Source organism: Pristiophorus japonicus, chromosome 17, assembly GCF_044704955.1.
Source record: "Pristiophorus japonicus isolate sPriJap1 chromosome 17, sPriJap1.hap1, whole genome shotgun sequence".
Classification (NCBI taxonomy): Eukaryota; Metazoa; Chordata; class Chondrichthyes; family Pristiophoridae; genus Pristiophorus; species Pristiophorus japonicus.
Window position 1 is genome coordinate 111,270,429 of NC_091993.1, and position 22,472 is coordinate 111,292,900.

Genomic DNA, 22,472 nt, shown 5'->3' on the forward strand with positions numbered 1-22,472 from the left:
AATGAGCAGTGTGAATAAAGGGGAATCAATAGATGTCATGTATTTGGATTTCCATAAGGCATTCGATAAGGTGCCACATAAAAGGTTACTGCACAAGATAAGAGCTCACAGGGTTGAGGGAAATATATTAGCATAGATAGAGGATTGGCTAACTGACAGAAAACAGAGAGTTGGGAAAAATGGGTCATTTTCAGGTGGAAAACTAACTAGTGGAATGCCACAGGGATCAGTGCTGGGGCCTGAACTATTTACAATCCATATTAATGACAGATGAAGGGATCGAGTGTAATGTAGTCAAATTTGCTGATGATACAAAGATAGAAATAAGAACATAAGAAATAGGAACAAGAGTAGGCCATTTGTCCCCTCGAGCCTGCTCCGCCATTCAATAAGATCATGGCTGATCTGATCATGGACTCAGCTCCACTTCCCCGCCCACTCCCCATAACCCCTTATCCCCTTATCGTTTAAGAAACTGTCTATTTCTGTCTTAAATTTATTCAATGTCCCAGCTTCCATAGCTCTCTGAGGCAGCGAATTCCACAGATTTACAACCCTCTGAGAAAAGAAATGTCTCCTCATCTCTGTTTTAAATGTGCGGCTCCTTATTCTAAGATCATGCCCTCTAGTTCTAGTCTCCCCCATCAGTGGAAACATCCTCTCTACATCCACCTTGTCAAGCCCCCTCATAATCTTATACATTTCGATAAGATCACCTTTCATTCTTCTGAATTTCAATGAGTAGAGTCCCAACCTACTCAACCTTTCCTCATAAGTAAACTCCCTCATCCCTGGAATCAACCTAGGGAACCTTCTCTGAACTGCCTCCAAAGCAAATATATCCTTTTGTAAATATGGAAACCAAAACTGCATGCAGTTTTCTAGGTGTAGCTGTAGCAAGACTTCCCTGCTTTTATACTCCATCCCCTTTGCAATAAAGGCCAAGATACCATTGGCCTTCCTGATCACTTGCTATACCTGCATACTATCCTTTTGTGTTTCATGCAATCGTACCCCCAGTCCTGCTGTACTGTGGCACTTTGCAATCTTTCTCCATTTAAATAATAACTTGCTCTTTGATATTTTCTGCCAAAGTGCGTGACCTCACATTTTCCAACATTATACTCCACCTGCCAAATTTTTGCCTACTCACTTAGCCTGTCTATGTCCTTTTACAGATCTTTTATGTCCTCACACATTGCTTTTCCTCCCATCTTTGTATCGTCAGCAAAGTTGGCTACGTTACACTCAGTACCTTCTTCCAAGTCGTTAATATAGATTGTAAATAGTTGGGGTCCCAGCACTGATCCCTGAGGCACCCCAATAGTTACTGGTTGCCAACCGGAGAAGGAACCATTTATCCCGACTCTATTCTCTGTTAGTTAGCCAATCCTCTATCCATGCTAATATATTACCCCCAACTCCGTGAACTTTTATCTTGTGCAGTAACCTTTTATGTGGCACCTTGTCAAATGCCTTCTGGAAGTCCAAATACATCACATCCACTGGTTCCCCTTTATCCACCATGTTTGTTACAACCTCAATTTTCTCCAGCAAATTTGTCAAACATGACTTCCCCTTCATAAATCCATGCTGACTCTGCCTGACCGAATTTTGCTTTTCCAAATGTCCTACTACTGCTTCTTTAATAATGGACCCTAACATTTTCCCAACCACAGATGTTAGGCTAACTGACCTATAGTTTCCTGCTTTTTGTCTGCCTCCTTTTGTAAATAGGGCCATTACATTTGCAGTTTTCCAATCTGCTGGGACCTCCCCAGATTCCAGGGAATTTTGGTAAATTACAACCAAATGCATCCACAATCCCTGCCACTACTTCTCTTAAGACCCTAGGATGCAAGCCATCAGGTCCAGGGGATTTATCTGTCTTTAGTCCGATTATCTTATTGAGTACCATCTCCTTAGTGATTGTGATTGTGTTAAGTTCCTCTCCACGCACCCCCCTGCCCCGCCACAGCCCCTAGACTATCTACTGTCGGAATATTGTTAGTATCCTCTACCATAAAGACTGATACCAAATATATGTTCAGAGTTTCTACCATCTCCATGTTCCCCATTACAAATTCCCCAATTTCGTCCTCTAAGGGACCAACATTTACTTTAGCTACTCTTTTCCTTTTTATATACCTATAGAAACTCTTGCTATCTGTTTTTATATTTTGTGCTGGTTTACTTTCATAGTCTATCATTCCTTTCTTAATCATTTTTTTTGTCGTTCTTTGCTGGCTTTTAAACGCTTCCCAGTCTTCTGTCCTCCCACTAATTTTGGCCACTTTGTATGCCTTTTTTAATTGGATACCATCTTTTATTTCTTTAGTTAGCCACCCTCACTGGAATATATTTTTCTTGAGAGTTGTGAAATATCTCCACTGTTCATCAACCGTCCTACACTTTAATCTATTTTCACAGTCCACTTTACCCAACTCTGCCCTCATACCTTCATTGTCTCCTTTATTTAAGCTTAGTACGCTGGTTAGAGATCCAACTTTCTCACCCTCCATCTGAATTTGAAATTCAATCATGCTGTGATCATTCATTCCGAGGGGATCCTTTATGAGGAGATTGTTTATTATCCTGTCTCATTACACATGACCAGATCTAAGATAGCCTGCCCCCGGTTGGTTCCGTTACATACTGCTCAAGGAACCTACCCCTTACGCACTCTATGAACTCCTCCTCAAGGCTACCCTGACCAATTTGATTTGTCCAATCAATATGGAGGTTAAAATCACCCATGATTATTGCTGTTCCCTTTTTACAAGCCCCCACTATAGGTGGGAAAGCAAGTTGTGAGGAGGACAAAAGAATCTGCAAAGGGCTATATATAGGCTAAGTGAGTGGACAAAAATTTGGCAGATGGAATTTAGGGCCCAAGTTTCCACAAGAAAAAAAATGGGCGCCCCTCCGAGCTGGGCGCCCGTTTTTCGCGCCTAAAATGGCGCCTAAAAAAATCCTCGGTATTCTCCACCGACTTACAGGTCCTGTGGCCCTCGGCGCAGTCAGCACAAGCTGTGGGGGGGGGGGGGGGTGCGGAGCCAGGACCTGGCGCTGAAAACAGTGCCGGGACCTCTGCACATGCGCGCTACAGTCGGCACGCAAGTGCAGTAGCTCCAGGCGCCGAACTGTGTGGGAGAGGCCCGAAGCATGCAGCCCCTAGCCCTGGCCCAATGGCCTCACTGGGGCTGAGTGAATGAGGTTCCTCCCACGGCCAGCTCCTGCTCCCCGCCCGACCAGACCCGACACTCGCTCCCCCCCCCCCCCCCCCGACCAGACCTGACCCGACCCGAGGCCCGCTCTCCCCCCGCCCCGACCCGACACCCACTCCCCCCCCGCCCCGACCCGCTCCCTCCCTCGACCCGACCCCCGCTCCCCCCCCGACCTGACACCCGCTCCCCCCCGACCCGACACCCGCTCCCCCGCCCGACCCGACACCCGCTTCCCCCCCCGACCCGACACCCGCTCCTGTTCCCCGACCTCCCCTTCCCCAACTTCCTTCCCTTCCCCCCTTCCCCCCTCTCTCCCCCTCCCTCCCTCCCTCCCCTCCCTCTCTCTCCCTCCCTCCCCTCTCTCTCCCTCCCTCCCCTCTCCTCTCCCTCCCCTCTCCTCTCCCTCCCCTCTCCTCTCCCTCCCCTCTCCTCTCCCTCCCCTCCCCTCTCCCTCCCCTCTCCCTCTCCTCTCCCTCCCCCCCCTCTCCTCTCTCTCCCTCCCCTCTCCTCTTCCTCCCTCCCCTCCCCTCTCCTCTCCCTCCCCTCTCCTCCTCTCCTCTCCCTCCCTCTCTCTCCCTCTCTCTCTCTCTCCCTCTCCCTCCCTCTCTCCCCCTCCCCCTCTCGCTCAGCGGCATGAACAGCTGCAGAATTCTCCCTGGCTGAAGCACTTTCACACAGGTAGGAAGATGGTTTATTTAATCTTTTCTTGGCTTATAAATGTTTATTCAGGTTGGATTTATTTGTATAATATTTGTAGAAGTATAAATAAGGATTTATTGTCGAATTTAATGAGTTCCCTTCCCCCCCACCTCGTTCTGGACGCCTAATTTGTAACCTGCGCCTGATTTTTTAATGTGTAGAACAGGTTTTTTCAGTTCTACAAAAATCTTCACTGGCGCCATTCTACTTTAGTTTGGAGTACATTTTCACTGTGGAAACTTTCAAATCAGGCGTCAGTGGCCGGACACGCCCCCTTTTGAAGAAAAAATTCTGTTCTAAACTAGAACTGTTCTACCTGACTAGAACTGCAGAAAAAAAAATGTGGAGAATTGCGATTTCTAAAATAGTCCGTTCTCCACCAGTTGCTCCTAAAAATCAGGCGCGAATCATGTGGAAACTTGGGCCCATAATGTGGGAAATGTGAGGTTATCCACTTTGGCAGGAAAAATAAAAAAGCTAATTATTATTTAAATGTGGAGAGATTAAAAATGCTCTGGTACAGAGGGATCTGGGGGTCCTTGTACATGAAACTCAAAAAGTTAGCATGCAGGTACGGCAAATAATTAGGAAAGCAAATGGAACATTGGCCTTTATTGCAAAAGGGATGGAGTATAAAACTAAGGAAGTCCTGCTATAAGTGTACATCATCATCATCATCATAGGCAGTTATTGAGGAAGACTTGCTTCCACTCTAAAAGTGAGTTCTTAGGTAACTGAACAGTCCAATACAGGAATTACAGTCTTTGTCAGGAGGGACAGACAGTCGTTGAAGGATGGGTGGGTGAGGAGTCCGGGTTGCCGCACGCTCCTTCTGCTGCCTGCACTTGCTTTTGCATGCTCTCGGCAACAAGACTTGAGTTGTTCAGCGCCCTCCCAGATGCTCTTCCTCCATTTAGGGCGGTCTTTGGCCAATGACGCCCAGGTGTTGGTGGGGATGTTGCATTTTATCAAGGAGGCTTTGAGGGTGTCCTTGAAACGTTTTCTCTGCCCATCTGCAGCTCGCTTGCCATGTAGGAGTTCCGAGCAGAACACTTGCTTTGGGAGGCTTGTGTCAGGCATGCGAACAATGTGGCCCGCCCAATGGAGCTGGTCGAGTGTGGTCAGTGCTTTGATGCTGGGGATATTGAACTGATCGAGAACACTGACGTGGTGTGTCTGTCCTCCTAGGGGATTTGCAGGATCTTGCGGAGACATCGTTGGTGGTATTTCTCCAGCGATTTGAGGGTCTACTATATATGTTCCACGTCTCTGAGCCATACAGGAGGGCGGGCATCACTGCAGCATGCAGACCATGAGCTTTGTGCCAGATTTGAGGGCCTGATCTCGTCCTCAAGGCAGCCAAAGGCTGTGCTGGCACAGTGGAGGAGGTGTTTAACCTCTTTGTCGATGTCTGCCCTTGCTGATAATAGGCTCCCAACGTATGGAAAGTGGTCCATATTTTCCAGGGCCACGCTGTGGATCTTGATGACTGGGGATCAGTACTGTGTGGTGGGTTCAGGTTGGTGGAGGATCTTTGCCTTACGGATGTTTAGTATAAGGCCCATGCTTTTGTACGCCTCAGTGAAGATGTTGACTGTGACTTGGAGTTCCGTCTCTGAATGTGCGCAGACGCAAGTGTCATCTGCATGCTGTAGCTCAACAACAGAGGATGGGACTGTCTTGGTTCTGGCCTGGAGACGATGAAGGTTGAACAGGTTCCCATTGTTTCTCTAGTTTAGTTCCACTCCAGCGGGGAGCTTGTTGAGTGCGTGGAAGATCGAGAAGAGGTTTGGCGCGATGACACAGCCCTGCTTGATCCCGGTCCACACGTGGATTGGTTCTATGGTGGATCTGTTAGTAAGGATCACGTGGAGCAGGCGGAGGATGGCGACAAACTTTTGGGGGCAGCCGAAACGGAGGAGGACGCTCCATAGTCCCTCACAGTTAACAGTGTCGAAGGCCTTTGTAAGGTCAAAGAAGGCCATGTACAAGGGTTGGCGGTGTTCCCTGCATTTCTCTTGCAGTTGTTGCACCATAAAGATCATGTCCGTTTTGCACCGTAGTGGATGGAAACTGTACAGGATGTTGGTGAGACCACACCTGGAGTACCGTGTACGCTATTGGTCTTCTTATTTAAGGAAGGATATCTTTGCATTGGAGGCAGTTCAGAGACAGTTCACAAGTTTGATTCCTGAGATGAAGGGGTTGTCATATGAAGAAAGGTTGAGCAGATTGGGCTCATTGGTGTTTAGAAGACTGAAAGGTGATCTTGTTGAGATTCTGCGGGGGCATGATGAAGAGAGGACATTTCCTCTCGTGGGGGATTCTAGTACTTGGGGACTGTTATATATGTAAGCACTTTAGTAATGGGATGTGGATTGCTGGAGCCCGGAGGCCGTCGTCACTTCGACCGACACTTGGACCTGCTTCATCCAACTTCTTCCCAGCAGCGTTGAATTATCGCCGGCATCGATCCACAGGGGAAGTTTGTTCATCACACAACCCTGGGAGACCTGGCATGACTGGGGTGCAGCTTCGCTTGGACAAGAGACAGTTTTGGTCGTTTGGTGGGATTGATCCAAAGTTTTTCAAAGGTCGTTTGGCTCATCAAAGACTGGCTCGCCCCTCCATCGAAACTGAAACTCCGTTGATGTCTACTGCCATCTTCCACGGGGAACCTTCAGTGGAGCAGGTATAAATTCCATACTATTCTTCCAGGGGTTGAGCAGCTTCATTATCTTCTGTGTCGGAGCCCCGGTGAACAGCCAACTCTTCAGCGACGTGGTGAGTAAAGCTTTTTCTGCACATTCTCTGAATGTGTCCTTTCTCTTTGCAGCCTTTGCAGGTATAGTCTTTGTAGCGGCACTGGTGGTACCTGTGGTTTCCTCCACAGCGCCAGCACGGGCCTAGCTGGTTTGCCCCATGTAGCGGACTCAGGGTTGCGGGACTCGGAGCAGCCTTTCTGCCTTTAGAAGTAGCCATTCGGTTCACTGCATTCGTTAGTTTAGAGTCCTGGGTGTGGGTCAATATTCGCCTGGAGTCGCTTACTGAAATCATGTAGGTCTGGCTCACTTTAATTGCCTTCTGCAGGGTGACTGTGATAGAAACATAGAAACATAGAAAATAGGTGCAGGAGCAGGCCATTCAGCCCTTCTAGCCTGCACCGCCACTCAATGAGTTCATGGCTGAACATGAAACTTCAGTACCCACTTCCTGCTTTCACGCCATACCCCTTGATCCCCCGAGTAGTAAGGACTTCATCCAACTCCCTTTTGAATATATTTAGTGAATTGGCCTCAACTACTTTCTGTGGTAGAGAATTCCACAGGTTCACCACTCTCTGAGTGAAGAAGTTTCTCCTTATCTCGGTCCTAAATGGCTTACCACTTATCCTTAGACTGTGACCCCTGGTTCTGGACTTCCCCAACATTGGGAACATTCTTCCTGCATCCAACCTGTCCAAACCCGTCAGAATTTTAAACGTTTCTATGAGGTCCCCTCTCACTCTTCTGAACTCCAGTGAATACAAGCCCAGTTGATCCAGTCTTTCTTGATAGGTCAGTCCCACCATCCCGGGAATCAGTCTGGTGAATCTTCGCTGCACTCCCTCAATAGCAAGAATGTCCTTCCTCAAGTTAGGAGACCAAAACTGTACACAATACTCCAGGTGTGGCCTCACCAAGGCCCTGTACAACTGTAGCAACACCTCCCTGCCCCCATACTCAAATCCCCTCGCTATGAAGGCCAACATGCCATTTGCTTTCTTAACCGCCTGCTGTACCTGCATGCCAACCTTCAATGACTGATGTACCATGACACCCAGGTCTCGTTGCACCTTCCCTTTTCCTAATCTGTCACCATTCAGATAATAGTCTGTCTCTCTGTTTTTACCACCAAAGTGGATAACCTCACATTTATCCACATTATACTTCATCTGCCACGCATTTGCCCACTCACCTAACCTATCCAAGTCACTCTGTAGCCTCATAGCATCCTCCTCGTAGCTCACACTGCCACCCAACTTAGTGTCATCCGCAAATTTGGAGATACTACATTTAATCCCCTCGTCTAAATCATTAATGTACAATGTAAACAGCTGGGGCCCCAGCACAGAACCCTGCGGTACCCCACTAGTCACTGCCTGCCATTCCGAAAAGTACCCATTTACTCCTACTCTTTGCTTCCTGTCTGACAACCAGTTCTCAATCCACGTCAGCACACTACCCCCAATCCCATGTGCTTTAACTTTGCACATTAATCTCCTGTGTGGGACCTTGTCGAAAGCCTTCTGAAAGTCCAAATATACCACATCAACTGGTACTCCTTTGTCCACTTTATTGGAAACATCCTCAAAAAATTCCAGAAGATTTGTCAAGCATGATCTCCCTTTCACAAATCCATGCTGACTTGGACCTATCATGTCACCATTTTCCAAATGCGCTGCTATGACATCCTTAATAATTGATTCCATCATTTTACCCACTACTGAGGTCAGGCTGACCGGTCTATAATTCCCTGTTTTCTCTCTCCCTCCTTTTTTAAAAAGTGGGGTTACATTGGCTACCCTCCACTCGATAGGAACTGATCCAGAGTCAATGGAATGTTGGAAAATGACTGTCAATGCATCCGCTATTTCCAAGGCCACCTCCTTAAGTACTCTGGGATGCAGTCCATCAGGCCCTGGGGATTTATCGGCCTTCAATCCCATCAATTTCCCCAACACAATTTCCCGACTAATAAAGATTTCCCTCAGTTCCTCCTCCTTAATAGACCCTCTGACCACTTTTATATCCGGAAGGTTGTTTGTGTTCTCCTTAGTGAATACTGAACCAAAGTACTTGTTCAATTGGTCTGCCATTTCTTTGTTCCCCGTTATGACTTCCCCTGATTCTGACTGCAGGGGACCTACGTTTGTCTTTACTAACCTTTTTCTCTTTACATACCTATAGCAACTTTTGCAATCCGCCTTAATGTTCCCTGCAAGCTTCTTCTCGTACTCCATTTTCCCTGCCCTAATCAAACCCTTTGTCCTCCTCTGCTGAGTTCTAAATTTCTCCCAGTCCCCGGGTTCGCTGCTATTTCTGGCCAATTTGTATGCCATTTCCTTGGCTTTAATACTATCCCTGATTTCCCTAGGTAGCCACGGTTGAGCCACCTTCCCTTTTTTATTTTTACGCCAGACAGGAATGTACAATTGTTGTAATTCATCCATGCGGTCTCTAAATGTCTGCCATTGCCCATCCACAGTCAACCCCTTAAGTATCATTAGCCAATCTATCTTAGCCAATTCATGCCTCATACCTTCAAAGTTACCCTTCTTTAAGTTCTGGACCATGGTCTCTGAATTAACTGTTTCATTCTCCATCCTAATGCAGAATTCCACCATATTATGGTCACTCTTCCCCAAGGGGCCTCGCACAATGAGATTGCTAATTAATCCTCTCTCATTACACAACACCCAGTCTAAGATGGCCTCCCCCCTAGTTGGTTCCTCGACATATTGGTCTAGAAAACCATCCCTTATGCATTCCAGGAAATCCTCCTCCACCGTATTGCTTCCAGTTTGGCTAGCCCAATCTATGTGCATATTAAAGTCACCCATTATAACTGCTGCACCTTTATTGCATGCACTCCTAATTTCCTGTTTGATGCCCTCCCCAACATCACTACTACTGTTTGGAGGTCTGTACACAACTCCCACTAACGATTTTTGCCCTTTAGTGTTCTGCAGCTCTACCCATATAGATTCCACATCATCCACATGATGACCACAGAGAGTAATTTGTGGAGGAGGCCCTTGTGGCCGATTCTGATAAATATGTCCCTTAGTGCTTCGTTAAGGTGGTTGCCAAAATCACACAGTGCAGCCAATCTTCTTAAATCTGCAGCATACTTAGCAATTTCTTGGCCTTTGGGTCGCCGGTGAGTGTAGAACCGGTGCCTGGCTGTGAGGATGCTTTCTTTGGGTTTTAGTTGCTCTTGTATCAGGGTTACAAGTTCCTCATAGCTCTTGATTGTTCTCTTCTCTGGGGCTAGCAAGTCCCTGACGAGGCAATGGATAGTGGGCCTACAACAACTAAGCAGGATGGCCCTGCACTTGTTCGGTAGTGTAGCCCGTGTGTCCCCATCCAGGTCGTTGGCTATGAAGAAATGTTCCAATCTTTCTACGAAAGCGTCCCAATCTTCCCCATCCGTGAATTGTTGAAAGTTGCTGAGATTCGACATGTTGTGCGTGTAGTTCATGACCTCGTCACCAGTTATTGTGTATGTAGGCACCTTGTTAATGACTCCATGAGGCAGGAGTATGGTACTTAAACTGTATGACTGTAGTCCTTTATTGCAGCTCCTAGAGTCCGGACACTAAGAGGTGAGCTCCCTTTTATACTGGATTACCTGCAGTGTGCAGGTGACCCTTAGGTCTCCAGCAGCAGCACCCTCTGGTGTACAGGTAAGGTGTGTACAGGGTGAAGGTACATTCAGTGTTACAGTACATCATAACATTACATTATAACATTGTAGACGTGCATACATAACACAGAAAATGACTGATAGGATTAGTTATATCACTGTTTTGAGTTCAGCAGTGGTGGAACAAGTACATATTACCGGTAAGTCTTGCCCCTGGGGTGTGGGTGCAGGTAGGTGAGGACGCTCATTCTGGAGCAACCGGATTGTGCCCCCTTGCCAGTTAGGTGGGCTCTGATTGCTCACCTGGCTGTGTCTCATGGCCTTTGCCATTGCTTAGTGTTGGGCAGAGCCACCGGAATGTGTGGTCTCCCTGTCCTCCTTTGAGGGCTGCAGGATCTCCTTGCTGCCCTTCAGCGGTGGTGGGAGTCTGGTCATCCCAGGTCCCGTCGGGAGGGCGGGAGGTTGCTGGCCTCCTGCTCCCGGTGCTGGCCCTGATGGCCAGAGGGGTAGGGTAGATCTGGGGCAGGGTGCCAGTGGTGGTGTCTGTGCCGTCCATTGATTGCTGGGTCTGCAGTGGTTATGCTCCTATACTATGTGTGTGGCCACACTTCCTGGGGCATCACATTGGTCCTGGAGGCACAGGCTACATGATCGGGTAGCCCGCTGGACCTGGATGCTTTCCACGGGAGGTTACCCTTAGCTTTGTCGGTGTGCATGTAGAACCCAACATCACATATCATTTCATCATTAGCATTCATGATACATTGGCTCCGACTGCAATCAGCCGACTTGACATTGTTGGTTGTCTTTACAAATTTGCAATTGTCAATTACATCACTTTCCTGTGTACTATCAGCATCTCTGTGCAAGGTTACATTTAGATACCTGCATTTGTTAATTACATCTTTATCATTAGTATCACCAGCATCTCTGTTCAACGGTACATTTAGATAGTTGCATTTGTTAATTACATCTTTTTCATTAATGTCACCGGCATTGCGGTAGAAAGAGAGGAACTGACCCTTTAATTGTGCTGGGTTGCTGGTCTCCTTTAAAAGGGCCTTGCAATCTTTACCCCAATCCGGTTCGCTGCTCGGCATCATGTGTTGCTCCCTCAACGCTGCCTCTCGTGGTCTGGTCATGGACATCTTGATTTCAGGTGCTTCACCTCGTGGTGCAGGCGCCATCTTCTTTCTCTCCACGAGTTAGGCTGCTTTGATCCTTTTCTCCACAGCTTCTACCACTGAAGCCGGGAATTTACCTTCTGCGCCGATCTTCTTCCTTCGGTGACCTGCCACCTGCCAGGTGAGGTCTGGTCGTTTGGGTTGGATCATCTCGCCGTTGAGTTGTGCGGTCTGTGTCATCGACACGCAGTCGAGTTGGACGGAAGGATCTTCAGGTGATGTGCTGAATCCAAATTTGGGGCCACATAGGACGTTGATCGCTGGGGCCTGGAGGCTTTCCCAGCTCCAACAGATCTGGATTTGTTTCTTCCATCTTCTTCCCAGCAGCATTGGACCATCACCAGCAACAATCCACAAAAGTAGCTTGTGCATCGCACCGCCATGGAACACCTGGACATCCACACTGCCAACAACTGGGATGGTGTCTTTTGTGTAAGTGAGCAGCTTCACCTGGATTGGGAGCATTTTAGGTTGCTCGGCAGGATTGTCCCAGAGTTTCTCGAAGGCCGTCTGATTCATCAGTGGTTGGCTCGACCTCCATCGAGACTGGAACACTGTTGATTTTTACTTCCATTTTCAACGGGGAACTCGGTGGAGCAGGTATACACTCCGTACACCTCTTCCAGGGGCTGGGCTGCCTCATAGACTCTCTCTTCATCTTCATCAGCGCTGGAGCCCGGGTGATCGGCCAACTCTTCAGCGACTCGGTGAGTAAAATTTCTTCTACACATTCACTGGAGATGACCTTCAGTGTTACAGCCTTTACAAGTATAGTCTCTGTATCGGCACTGGTGGGCCCTGTGATTTCCTCCACAGCGCCAGCATGGGGCTAGCCGGTTTACCCCATGTGGCGGACTCAGGGTTGCGGGACTCGGGGTAGCAGCCTTGCCTCTGAAAGGCGCCATTCGGTTCATTGTACTTGTCGGGTTAGAGTCCTGGGGGTGGAGTCATCATCCTCTTGGAATCGCAGGCCAAAATCATGAATGTCTGGCTCACTTTAATTGCCCTCTGCAGGGTGACCGTAGTGTTCACAGAGAGCAGCTTGTGGAGGAGGCCCTTGTGGCCGATTCCAATAACAAAGATGTCCCTCAGTGCTTCAGTAAGGTGGTCGCCAAAAATAACACGGTGCAGCCAATCGTCTCAGATCTGCAGCATATTTTGTGATTTCTTGGCCTTCGGGTCGCCGGTGGGTGTAGAACCGGTGTCTGGCTGTGAGGATGCTCTCTTTAAGTTTGAGCTGTTCCTGTATTATTGTTACGAGCTCCGCGTACATTTTGGTTTTCGTCTTCGCTGGGGCTAGCAGGCCCGTGACGAGGCCATGGACAGTGGGCCCACAACTGTTGAGCAGGATAGCTCTGCGCTTATCAGCTAGCGAGGTCGGTGTGTCTCCAGCCAGGTCGTTCGCGATGAAAAAGTGTTCGAGCCTTTCCACAAAGGCATCCCAAACTTCTCCATCAGTGAATTGTTGAAAGTTGCTTAGGTTAGCCATGTTGCGCATGGAAATTCATAATCTTGTCGCCAGTTATATATGTAAGCATTCTAGTAATGACTCCACAAGGTAAGGTATTGTACTTGAACTGTTGTGATCTTAGTCCATTTATTGTAGCTCCCTGAGTGAGGATGCAGTGAGGTGAGCTTCCTTTTATACTTGGTTACCTGCAGTGTGCAGGTGACCCTTAGGTCTCCACCAGTAGCATCCTCTGGTGGTACAGGTATGGTGTATACAGTGTGAAGTTACATTCAGTGGTCTAATGTTACAGCACATACATTATACATACACAACAGGGGCATAGTCTCAGAATAAGGGGTCGCCCATTTAAAATGGAAATGAGGAGGCATTTCTTCTCTCAGATGGTCATGAGCCTTTGGAATTCTCTACCCCAGAGAGCTGTGGAGGCTGGGTCATTGAATATAATTGAAGGTTAATATATACGGATTTTTGAAAGATAACGGAATCAAGGGTTATGGAGAGTGGACGGGGAAGTGGAGTTGAGGCCAAGATCAGATCAGCTATGGTCTTATTGAATGGCGGAGCAGGCTCGAGGGGCCAGATGGCCTACTTCTGCTCCTATTTCTTACGTTCTTATCCCAATCTCCGCACCCGTTTTTTAGCTTCATCAAATTTCTAGACCCTAGTGTTTGCTTAGCACCTTTCTGGTGCTTTCATGTTACCATGTTTTGTGCTAGTGTATGAATCTAGAACAGGAGGGAAAAAGCACTTCCTGTCTTCATTGGGAGACTCCCCTTGTAAAGTTTCATCTGGGAACCCACCCCCTTAAAAACAGTCTAAAAGACATATTAGTTTACACTGAAGGGTAATGTTCTAATTTGAATTGCAGAGAATTGTGTCTTCAGCAAAATAATAAGGCTTTATGTTACGATAGAATGAATTTCCTACTGATTCAAGCTGATTTGGGCAGAAATTTGGCAGCAAATTCATAGTGCAGCACTGAAGAATTTGAATTCCGTGCACCCACGTTGTATCAGTGAGGCCCACCGAATAATTTCCTCTTTGTTGGAATTGTGCTGTGTGAGGCTCAGTGTAACATTTGTTTTTGACACAATACCCTAGAAAATAATGCACGTTACGATCCCACAACCATATGATGCACAATGTGAAACTAGATTATGAATGTTGGTGCATGAATTCACTGCCTCCCATCTCAACCATCAGGTCAACGGATATGCATCATTAAATAGATTTAAGTGTGTTCAGCACAGTGAAATGAATTATATGCACATTTTGGGGTATACAGGGTATTTTTGCAGATGACATGAAACTGAGAAATGTAGTAGTGAAGAGGACAGCAACAGTCTTCAAAAGGAAATGGACAGACTGATGAAACATAGAAACATAGGCACCAAGTTTCCACATGATTTGCTCCTGATTTTTAGGAGCAACTGGTGTAGAACGGAGTATCTTAGAAATCGGAATTCTCCCCATTTAGTTTGCTCCAGTTCTAGTCAGTTAGAACAGTTTCACTTTGGAACAGAATTTTTTTTCAAAAGGGTTGTGTCCGGCCACTTACGCCTATTTTCAAAGTTTTGTCAGTGAAAACTTACTCCAAACTAACTTAGAATGGAGTAAGTGAAGATTTTTGTACGCTCGAAAAAACCTTGTCTACACTTTAGAAAATCAGGCGTAGGTTACAAATCAGGCGTAGGGAATGGGGGGGGGGGGGGGGGGGTTTAAAGGGAAGTTTACAAACATTAAGCACTTCAGTTTTACAAATAAAGAGCCATCATCAATAATAAATGATAAAAACATCAATAAATCAACCGATAAATCAATCAAAAAAAATTAATAAGAAATAATTTTTTTTTAAATCAATAAATAAAACATTTTCTACTTACCGACTGCAGCACCGGGAGTCCTCCAACAGCGTGCTGGGATGCCCCCCCCCCCCCCCCCCCCCCAAGTGTGTCTCTGTCAGTGTCTCTATCTATCTGTCTGTCTGTGTGTGTCTCTCATTCTCTGTCTGTCAGTGTCTGTGTTTCTGACAGCGAGGGGAGGGGGAGAAGGGGGGTAGAGGGAGAGAGGGGGGAGCAGAGGGAGGGATGGGGACGGGGGGAGGAGGAGAAGGGGAAGAGGGGAGCAGGAGAAGGGGGAAGGGGGGAGGAGGTAAAGGGGGTGGAAAGAAAAAGGGGGGGGAAAGGAGAAGGGGGGATAGGAGGGGGGAAAGGAGAGGGGGGGAAAGGAGAAGGGGGAGGGAGGCTGAACGGGCCGGGCCCGAGACTTCGGGCAAGGCCCAAGACTTCGGGCAGGGCCCATCCCCAGCACCAGATTTACAGGTAGGTGGCATTGCGTCAGGTCGGGGTCGAGAGCGCAGGTCGGGGACGGGGGGGTGGTGGGAGGGAGGTCGGTTCGGTTCAGGTCGGGGAGAGGGAGGTCAGGTCGGGGGGAGGGAGGTCAGGTCGGGTCCAGTCGGTGGGGGGGGGAAGCGGGAGTCGAGTCGGGTCGGGAGGAAGCAGGAGCTGGCCGTGGGATGAGCCTTATTCACGCAGCCCCAGTGAGGCCATTCGGCCAGGGCTAGGGGCTGCGTGCTTCGGCCCCTCCCACACAGTTTTGGGTGCCTGGAGCTACTGCACATGCGCGCCCACAGTAGCGCGCATGTGCAGAGGTCCTGGCACTGTTTTCAGCGCAGGAACCTGGCTCCGCCCCCTGCAGCTCGTGCTGCGCTGTGCCGAGCTGCAAACGACCTGCAGGGAGCTGGAGAATCTGGAAGTTTTTTTTAGGCGCACTTTGTGGCGCGAAAAACGGGCGTCCAGGTCGGGACTGCGCCGTTCTAGGCGCGGCTCGAAACTTGGGCCCATAGAAACATAGAAAATAAGTGCAGGAGTAGGCCATTCAGCCCTTCGAGCCTGCACCGCCATTCAATGAGATCATGGCTGATCATCCCCTCAGTACCCCTTTACTGCTTTCTCGCCATACCCCTTGATCCCCTTAGCCGTAAGAGCCATATCGAACTACCTCTTGAATATATCCAATGAACTGGCATCAACAACTCTCTGCGGCATGGAATTCCATAGGTTAACAACTCTCTGAGTGAAGAAGTTTCTCCTCATCTCAGTCCTAAATGGCTTACCCCTTAACCTAAGACTATGTTCCCTGGTTCTGGACTTTCCCAACATCGGGAACATTCTTCCTGCATCTAACCTGTCCAGTCCCATCAGAATCTTGTACGTTTCTATGAGATCCCTACTCATCCTTCTAAACTCCAGTGAATAAAGGCACAGTTGATCCAGTCTCTCCTCATATGACAGTCCAGCCATCCCTGGAATCAGTCTGGTGGACCTTTGCTGCACTTCCTCAATAGCAAGAATGTCCTTCCTCAGATTAGGAGACCAAAACTGTACACAATATTCCAGGTGAGGCCTCACTAAGACGCTGTACAACTGCAGTAAGACCTCCCTGCCCCTATACACAAATCCCCTAGCTATGGCCAACATAGCATTTGCCGCCTTCACCGCCTGCTGTACCTGCATGCCAACTTTCAATGACTGATGTACCATGAAACCCAGGTTTCGTTGCACCTTCCTTTTTCCTAATCTGCCGCCATCCAGATAACATTCTGCCATCGTGTTTTTGCCCCCAAAATGGATAACCTCACATTTATCCACATTATACTGCATCTGCCATGCATTTGCCCACTCACCTAACCTGTCCAAGTCACCCTGCAGCCTCTTAGCGTCCTCCTCACAGCTCACACTGCCACCCAGTTTAGTGTCATCCGCAAACTTGGAGATGTTACACTCTATTTCTTCTTCTAAATTGTTAATGTATATTGTAAAGAGCTGAGATCCCAGCACTGAGCCCTGCGGCACTCCACTAGTCACTGCCTGCCATTCTGAAAAGGACCTGTTTATCCCGACTCTCTGCTTCCTGTCTGCCAACCAGTTCTCTATCCACGTCAGTACATTACCCCTAATACCATGCGCTTTTATTTTGCACACCAATCTCTTGTGCGGGACCTTGTCAAAAGCCTTTTGAAAGTCCAAATACCCCACATCCACTGGCTCTTCCTTGTCCACTCTGCTAGTTACAGCCTCAAAAAATTCCAGAAGATTCATCAAGCATGATTTCCCTTTCATAAATCCATGCTGACTTGGTCCGATCCTGTCACTGCTTTCCAAATGCGCTGCTATTTCATTCTTAATGACTGATTCCAACATTTTCCCCACTACTGATGTCAGGCTAACCGGTCTATAATTACCCGTTTTCTCTCTCCCTTCTTTTTTAAAAAGTGGTGTTACATTAGCTACCCTCCAGTCCATAGGAACTGATCCAGAGTCAATAGACTGTTGGTTAATGATCATCAATGCATCCACTATTTCTAGGGCCACTTCCTTAAGTACTCTGGGATGCAGACTATCAGGCCCCGGGGATTTATCGGCCTTCAATCCCATCAATTTCCCAAACACAATTTCCCGCCTAATAAGGATATCCTTCAGTTCCTCCTTCTCACTAGACCTATTGTCCCCTAGTACAATCGGAAGGTTATTTGTGTCTTCCTTCGTGAAGACAGAACCGAAGTATTTGTTCAGTTGGTCTGCCATTTATTTATTCCCCATTATAAATTCACCTGAATCCGACTGCAAGGGACCTACGTTTGTCTTCACTAATCTTTTTCTCTTCACATATTTATAGAAGCTTTTGCAGTCAGTTTTTATGTTCCCTGCAAGCTTCCTCTCATACTCTATTTCCCCCCTCTTAATTAAACCCTTAACGGGCAGACACCGGGCAGATGTAATTTAACGCAGTGCGAAGCAATGCATTTTGGTTAGAAGAATGTGGAGAGGTAATATCAACTAAATTATACCATTTTAAAGGAACAGGGAGACCTGGGAGTGTCCATACACAAACCGTTGAAGGTGGCAGGATAAGTTGAGAAGGCTGTTAAAAAAGCATATACGATCATTGGCTTTGTTAATAGAGACATAGAGTGCAATAGTAAGGAAGTTATGCTGAACCTTTATAAATCACTAGTTAGGCCAAGTTTGTGTATCTTATCCAATGATTCCCTTAGGAAAGATGTCAAGGCTTTGGAGAGGGTGCAAAGAAGATTTACTAGAATGGTACTAGGGATGTAGAACTTCAGTTATGTGGAGTGAATACAGAAGCTGCTCCTTAGAGCAGAGAAGGTAAGGGGAGATTTATCATCTTCATAGGCAGTCCCTCGGAATCGAGGAAGACTTGCTTCCACTCCCAAAGTGAGTTCTTTAATGGCTGGACAGTCCAATATGAGAGCCACAGACCCTGGTACAGGTGGGACAGACATTCGTCGAGGGACAGGGTTGGTGGTTTGCCGTGCACTCCTTCCGCTGCCTGCGCTTGGCTTCTTCATGCTCTTTGCGTTGAGACTCAACAAGCTCAACGCCCTCCCGGATAGACTTTCTCCACCTCGGGCGGTCTGCAGCCAGGGTCTCCCAGCTGTCAGTGGTGATGTCGCACTTTACCAGCGAGGCTTTGAGGGTGTCCTTATAACGTTTCCGCTGTCCTGTTTTGGCTCGTTTACCATGAAGGAGCTCCGCATAAAGCATTTGCTTAGGGAGTCTCGTATCTGGCATGCGTACTATGTGGCCTGCCCAGCAAAGCTGATCGAGTGTGGTCAGTGCTTCAATACTAGGGATGTTAGCCTGGTCGAGGACACTGATGTTGGTGCGCCTATTCTCCCAGGGGATTTGTAGGATCTTGCGGAGACATTGTTGGTAATATATCTCCAGTGACTTGAGGTGTTCAAAAGCATGAAGAGTTTTGATAGGCTAAATAAGGAGAAACTATTCCAGTGACAGGAGGGTCGATAACCAGAGGATACAATTTAAGATAATTGGCAAATGAACCAGAGGTGAGATGAGGAGAATTTTTTTTACGTAGCATGTTATGATGATCTGGAATGCACTGCCTGAAAGGGTGGTGGAAGCAAATTCAATAATAACTTTCAAAAGGGAATTGCATAAACACTTGCGGGGGGAAATTTTGCAGGGTTCTGGGGAAAGGACAGAGGGGTGGGAATAATTGGATAGCTCTTTCAAAGCGCTGGCATAGGCTGAGGGGCTGAATGGCCTCCTTCCGTGTTGTATGATTCTGTGGTAGAAAAACTGGCTAACCCCCGAAAACGGTTATGATTGTGGTACGCGATGAACCCGTGGCCATTACTTGCTTTGCATGCAGCACAATTTTACAAAATGTTCAGTATCAAGAATTAGAAACAGTACAGAACAAATTAAAGTAATGCTTCCCAGATTCGTCTAGCTGCAACACAAGTCGGTTGGACCAAATTTCTCATTGGTCCACTTGGAGGACAAGACGCACCCAACAATTTACAAAAAGAAAATGCTGCCGATGCTGGAATCTGGAATAAAAACGGAAAATGTTGGAAATCTCAGCAAGCCAGGCAGCATCTGGGGAGAGAAAGCAGAGTTAATGTTTCGGGTCGATGACCCTTCATCAGAACTGGAGTGTGTTCGAAAAGAACACATTCTTAATAATCACTGAAAGGGGGAGGGGAAGGAAGAACAAAAGGGAAGGTCTATGATAGGATGGAAGGCAGGAGAGATTAGAGAGACAAAAGGGATGATGGGCCGAATTGAAATGGTAATGCCAGGAATGAGAAAAACATTAGTCAAGATAGAGTGAATGGTGGAATAATGACCAGCTGCCATGGTAGACAAGGAGAAAAAAAGAAACAGGCTTGTGGGATGGGGAGGGGGGGGGGGGGAAGGGAGGCAAAGTATGGCAGCGGTTATGTTGAGTCTAGAGGGCGACCCCATCGTGAGCAGCGAATACAGTCTACTAAATTGAAAGAAGTACAAGTAAATCGCTGTTTCACCTGGAAGTATTTAGTATACTGTATTCGATTTAGTATTCTGTATTCGCTGCTCAAGATGTAGTCTCCTCTACATTGGGGAGACCAAGTATAAATTGGGTGACCGCTTTGCAGAACACCTCCATTCAGTCCGCAAGTGTGACCCTGAGCTTCCGGTCGCCTGCCACTTTAAATCTCCACTCCATTCCCACTCTGACATCTCCATCCTCGGTCTCCTACACTGTTCCAACGAAGCTCAATGCAAGTGCAAGGAACAGCACCACACCTTTCATTTAGGCACTTTACAGCCTTCTGGACTCAACATAGAGTTCAACAATTTCAGAGCATAACTGCTGCCAATCTTTGGCTCCCTTCCCCCCCCCCCCCCCCCCCGAGCCTGTTTCTCTTTTTTTCTCCTTGTCTCTAATGGCAGCTGGTCATTATCCCGCCATTCACACCCTGTTTTGACTATTGTTTTTCTAACTCCAGGCATTACCATTTCAATTTGGCCCATCATCCCTTTTGGCTCTCTAATCTCTCCTGTCTTCCACCTTATTATAGATCTTCCCTTTTGTTCTTTCTTCCCCTCCCCCTTTCACTGCTTCTGAAGATTATATTCTTGCCGAACACTCTCCAGTTCTGACGAAGGCTCATCGACCTGAAACATTAACTCTGCTTTCTCTCCACAGATGCTGCCTGACCCGCTGAGATTTCCAGCATTTGATATTTTACACCCAACAGTTTGTCTGGAATGTGTTAATTGGATCCTGCCTGCTGTAGAATAATTCAAGGTCTCTGAACTGTGTAATTTGATCCAGTCATCAGGCGGGCTTCAGAGTTCACAGTGCTAACACTGTGATTTCAGAGAATAGACAGTGCTCACGCTCTTAGGTTAGGATCATGCACAGTGCTCACACTACCGAGTTCAGAGAGTGCACAGCGCTCACACTACTGTGTTCAGAGAATATATGGTGCTCATTACTTGTACCTTAGGTACAGGACCTTTTATACGATTTCAGCTCGTTAATATGGACTCTTTAGCTGCTTGGATCCTTGACTGTATTTTATCACTTCTGGACATAATTTGTCAATGATAGGGTAAGGTTCATCAAATTTTGGGTTCAATTTCCATCAAACTTTGGGTTCCATTTCCCCTCTTGACGATTGGCCCGTGCCATCACCTGATCTTTCAACTCATAACCTTCAGAATCGCTGATAAACACCCAGGGAACCCTATTCTGGCTGCACCCAAGTTATGGGCTGCGGACAGCTACACCTGCTCGTAATGGTTTTGGAGCGATTGCATTGGATCCATGCTGACTTCTTTCTGCTGGGGGCCAGACAACCAGCAACCCACACTTCTGGCAGCCGCATTCTCCTCACACTCCATTTCAAAGGGCCTAAACCCTGTACTCGTGTAGGGAGTCCCCTAATAACCATTAGGAGGGGTATCAGGCTGTCCCACTCCTTCCCTGAATCAGTGAGAGCTTTCACTAACTGATTTCTAAGGGTTTCGTCCAATGGGCTTATACGAGATATGAACATGCATTTTAATCCCCAACAATTTAAATGTTTAACCTGTAAAATGGGAACCTTGATCAAATTCGATATTTTCTGGCAGACTCTCCAGCTTCTGTGAATTTGCAAGGAGTTTGCAGAGGTGCGAACACGGTAACGCTGCGCCCCGCTAGTAGCGCCCCGGACTGCCACACAAATGGCGATTACATCATCACCAAGCACAGCGACCCTTTAGCGCCCTGCGGCGAACCCTTTCACCTCGTGGCGGAAATTGGCCAACGCCCCACGAGGCTGCCGGGAGTGGTGTCAGTGCCAGCCTTGAGGGTTGTGAACCAGGCCGACTTCCTCTCCCGGGGCGGAAGTTAAAGGGGATGTGCGCTGCGCCGTGCGCTGCCATTTTGTCCTTTGGCCGACTTACCAGTCGGTCCGTCTTCGTGCTCCGTGGCGTGGCTGCCATTGTGCAGTCCGGCACTCCGTGTGGAGGCCATCAGAGGCTCTGCAGAGTGCACAGTGGCCCTCCCCTTTAACGGAAGGGGACGCAGTTGAAACCACATAGTGCTGTCGATCCCACCCCGGATACCGCCCAAACAGGAAGTGGAGCACACGACATCGGCACAAGCTACAGAGTATTGTGTTTGTGCATTTATCCAACCCTCCACCTGAAAGTTTGTGTGTGGGTGCAGGTAAATAGGAGACAAAGGGAATTAAAAATCCAAAATAGAATAGCAGAAAATCTGATTTTATATTGTTTTTGTACTGAAAGAGAAATGTTGCAGAGAGAGCACAGGAATGCAGGGAAAGTAAGACAGGTTTATTAAATCAAGCAGGATCATTGTTTACTGTGTCCAGAGCCTGATTAGAAAACCACAGAAATATCATGCTCAGGTACTTAGTTGATGCCATTGCACTTGTTTCCATTGACAAATACTCAAACTATTCACTCATTTCTGATTCTCTGCTACTTATTTTTTTAGATCATCTTTCCTCATAAACAAGAAATTTATCACAACAGTCAGTTTAATAAAATGAAAATACAGCTGTGGTTACTTAAGAGACAATTTTACACAACCACATTGAATTCTGGTAAATACAATGACAGACTGGCTCATTATCAAATTCATTTTAATTTT

The 22,472-nt window shown here is 47.4% G+C and overlaps 1 protein-coding gene across 2 annotated transcripts in view; it reads right to left on the minus strand.

Annotated features, from left to right (window-relative positions):
• The window catches only part of LOC139227921 (acidic mammalian chitinase-like), a 66,452-nt gene extending 44,530 nt beyond the window's left edge, over positions 1–21,922 (minus strand). For both annotated transcript variants that reach the window (XM_070859070.1, XM_070859069.1), the window contains exon 1: positions 21,761–21,922. In XM_070859070.1, coding sequence (XP_070715171.1) covers positions 21,761–21,799 — 39 coding nt within the window. In that variant the 5' untranslated portion in view covers positions 21,800–21,922. The remainder of the gene's footprint in view (positions 1–21,760) is intronic.
• Positions 21,923–22,472: the final 550 nt, after the last annotated feature.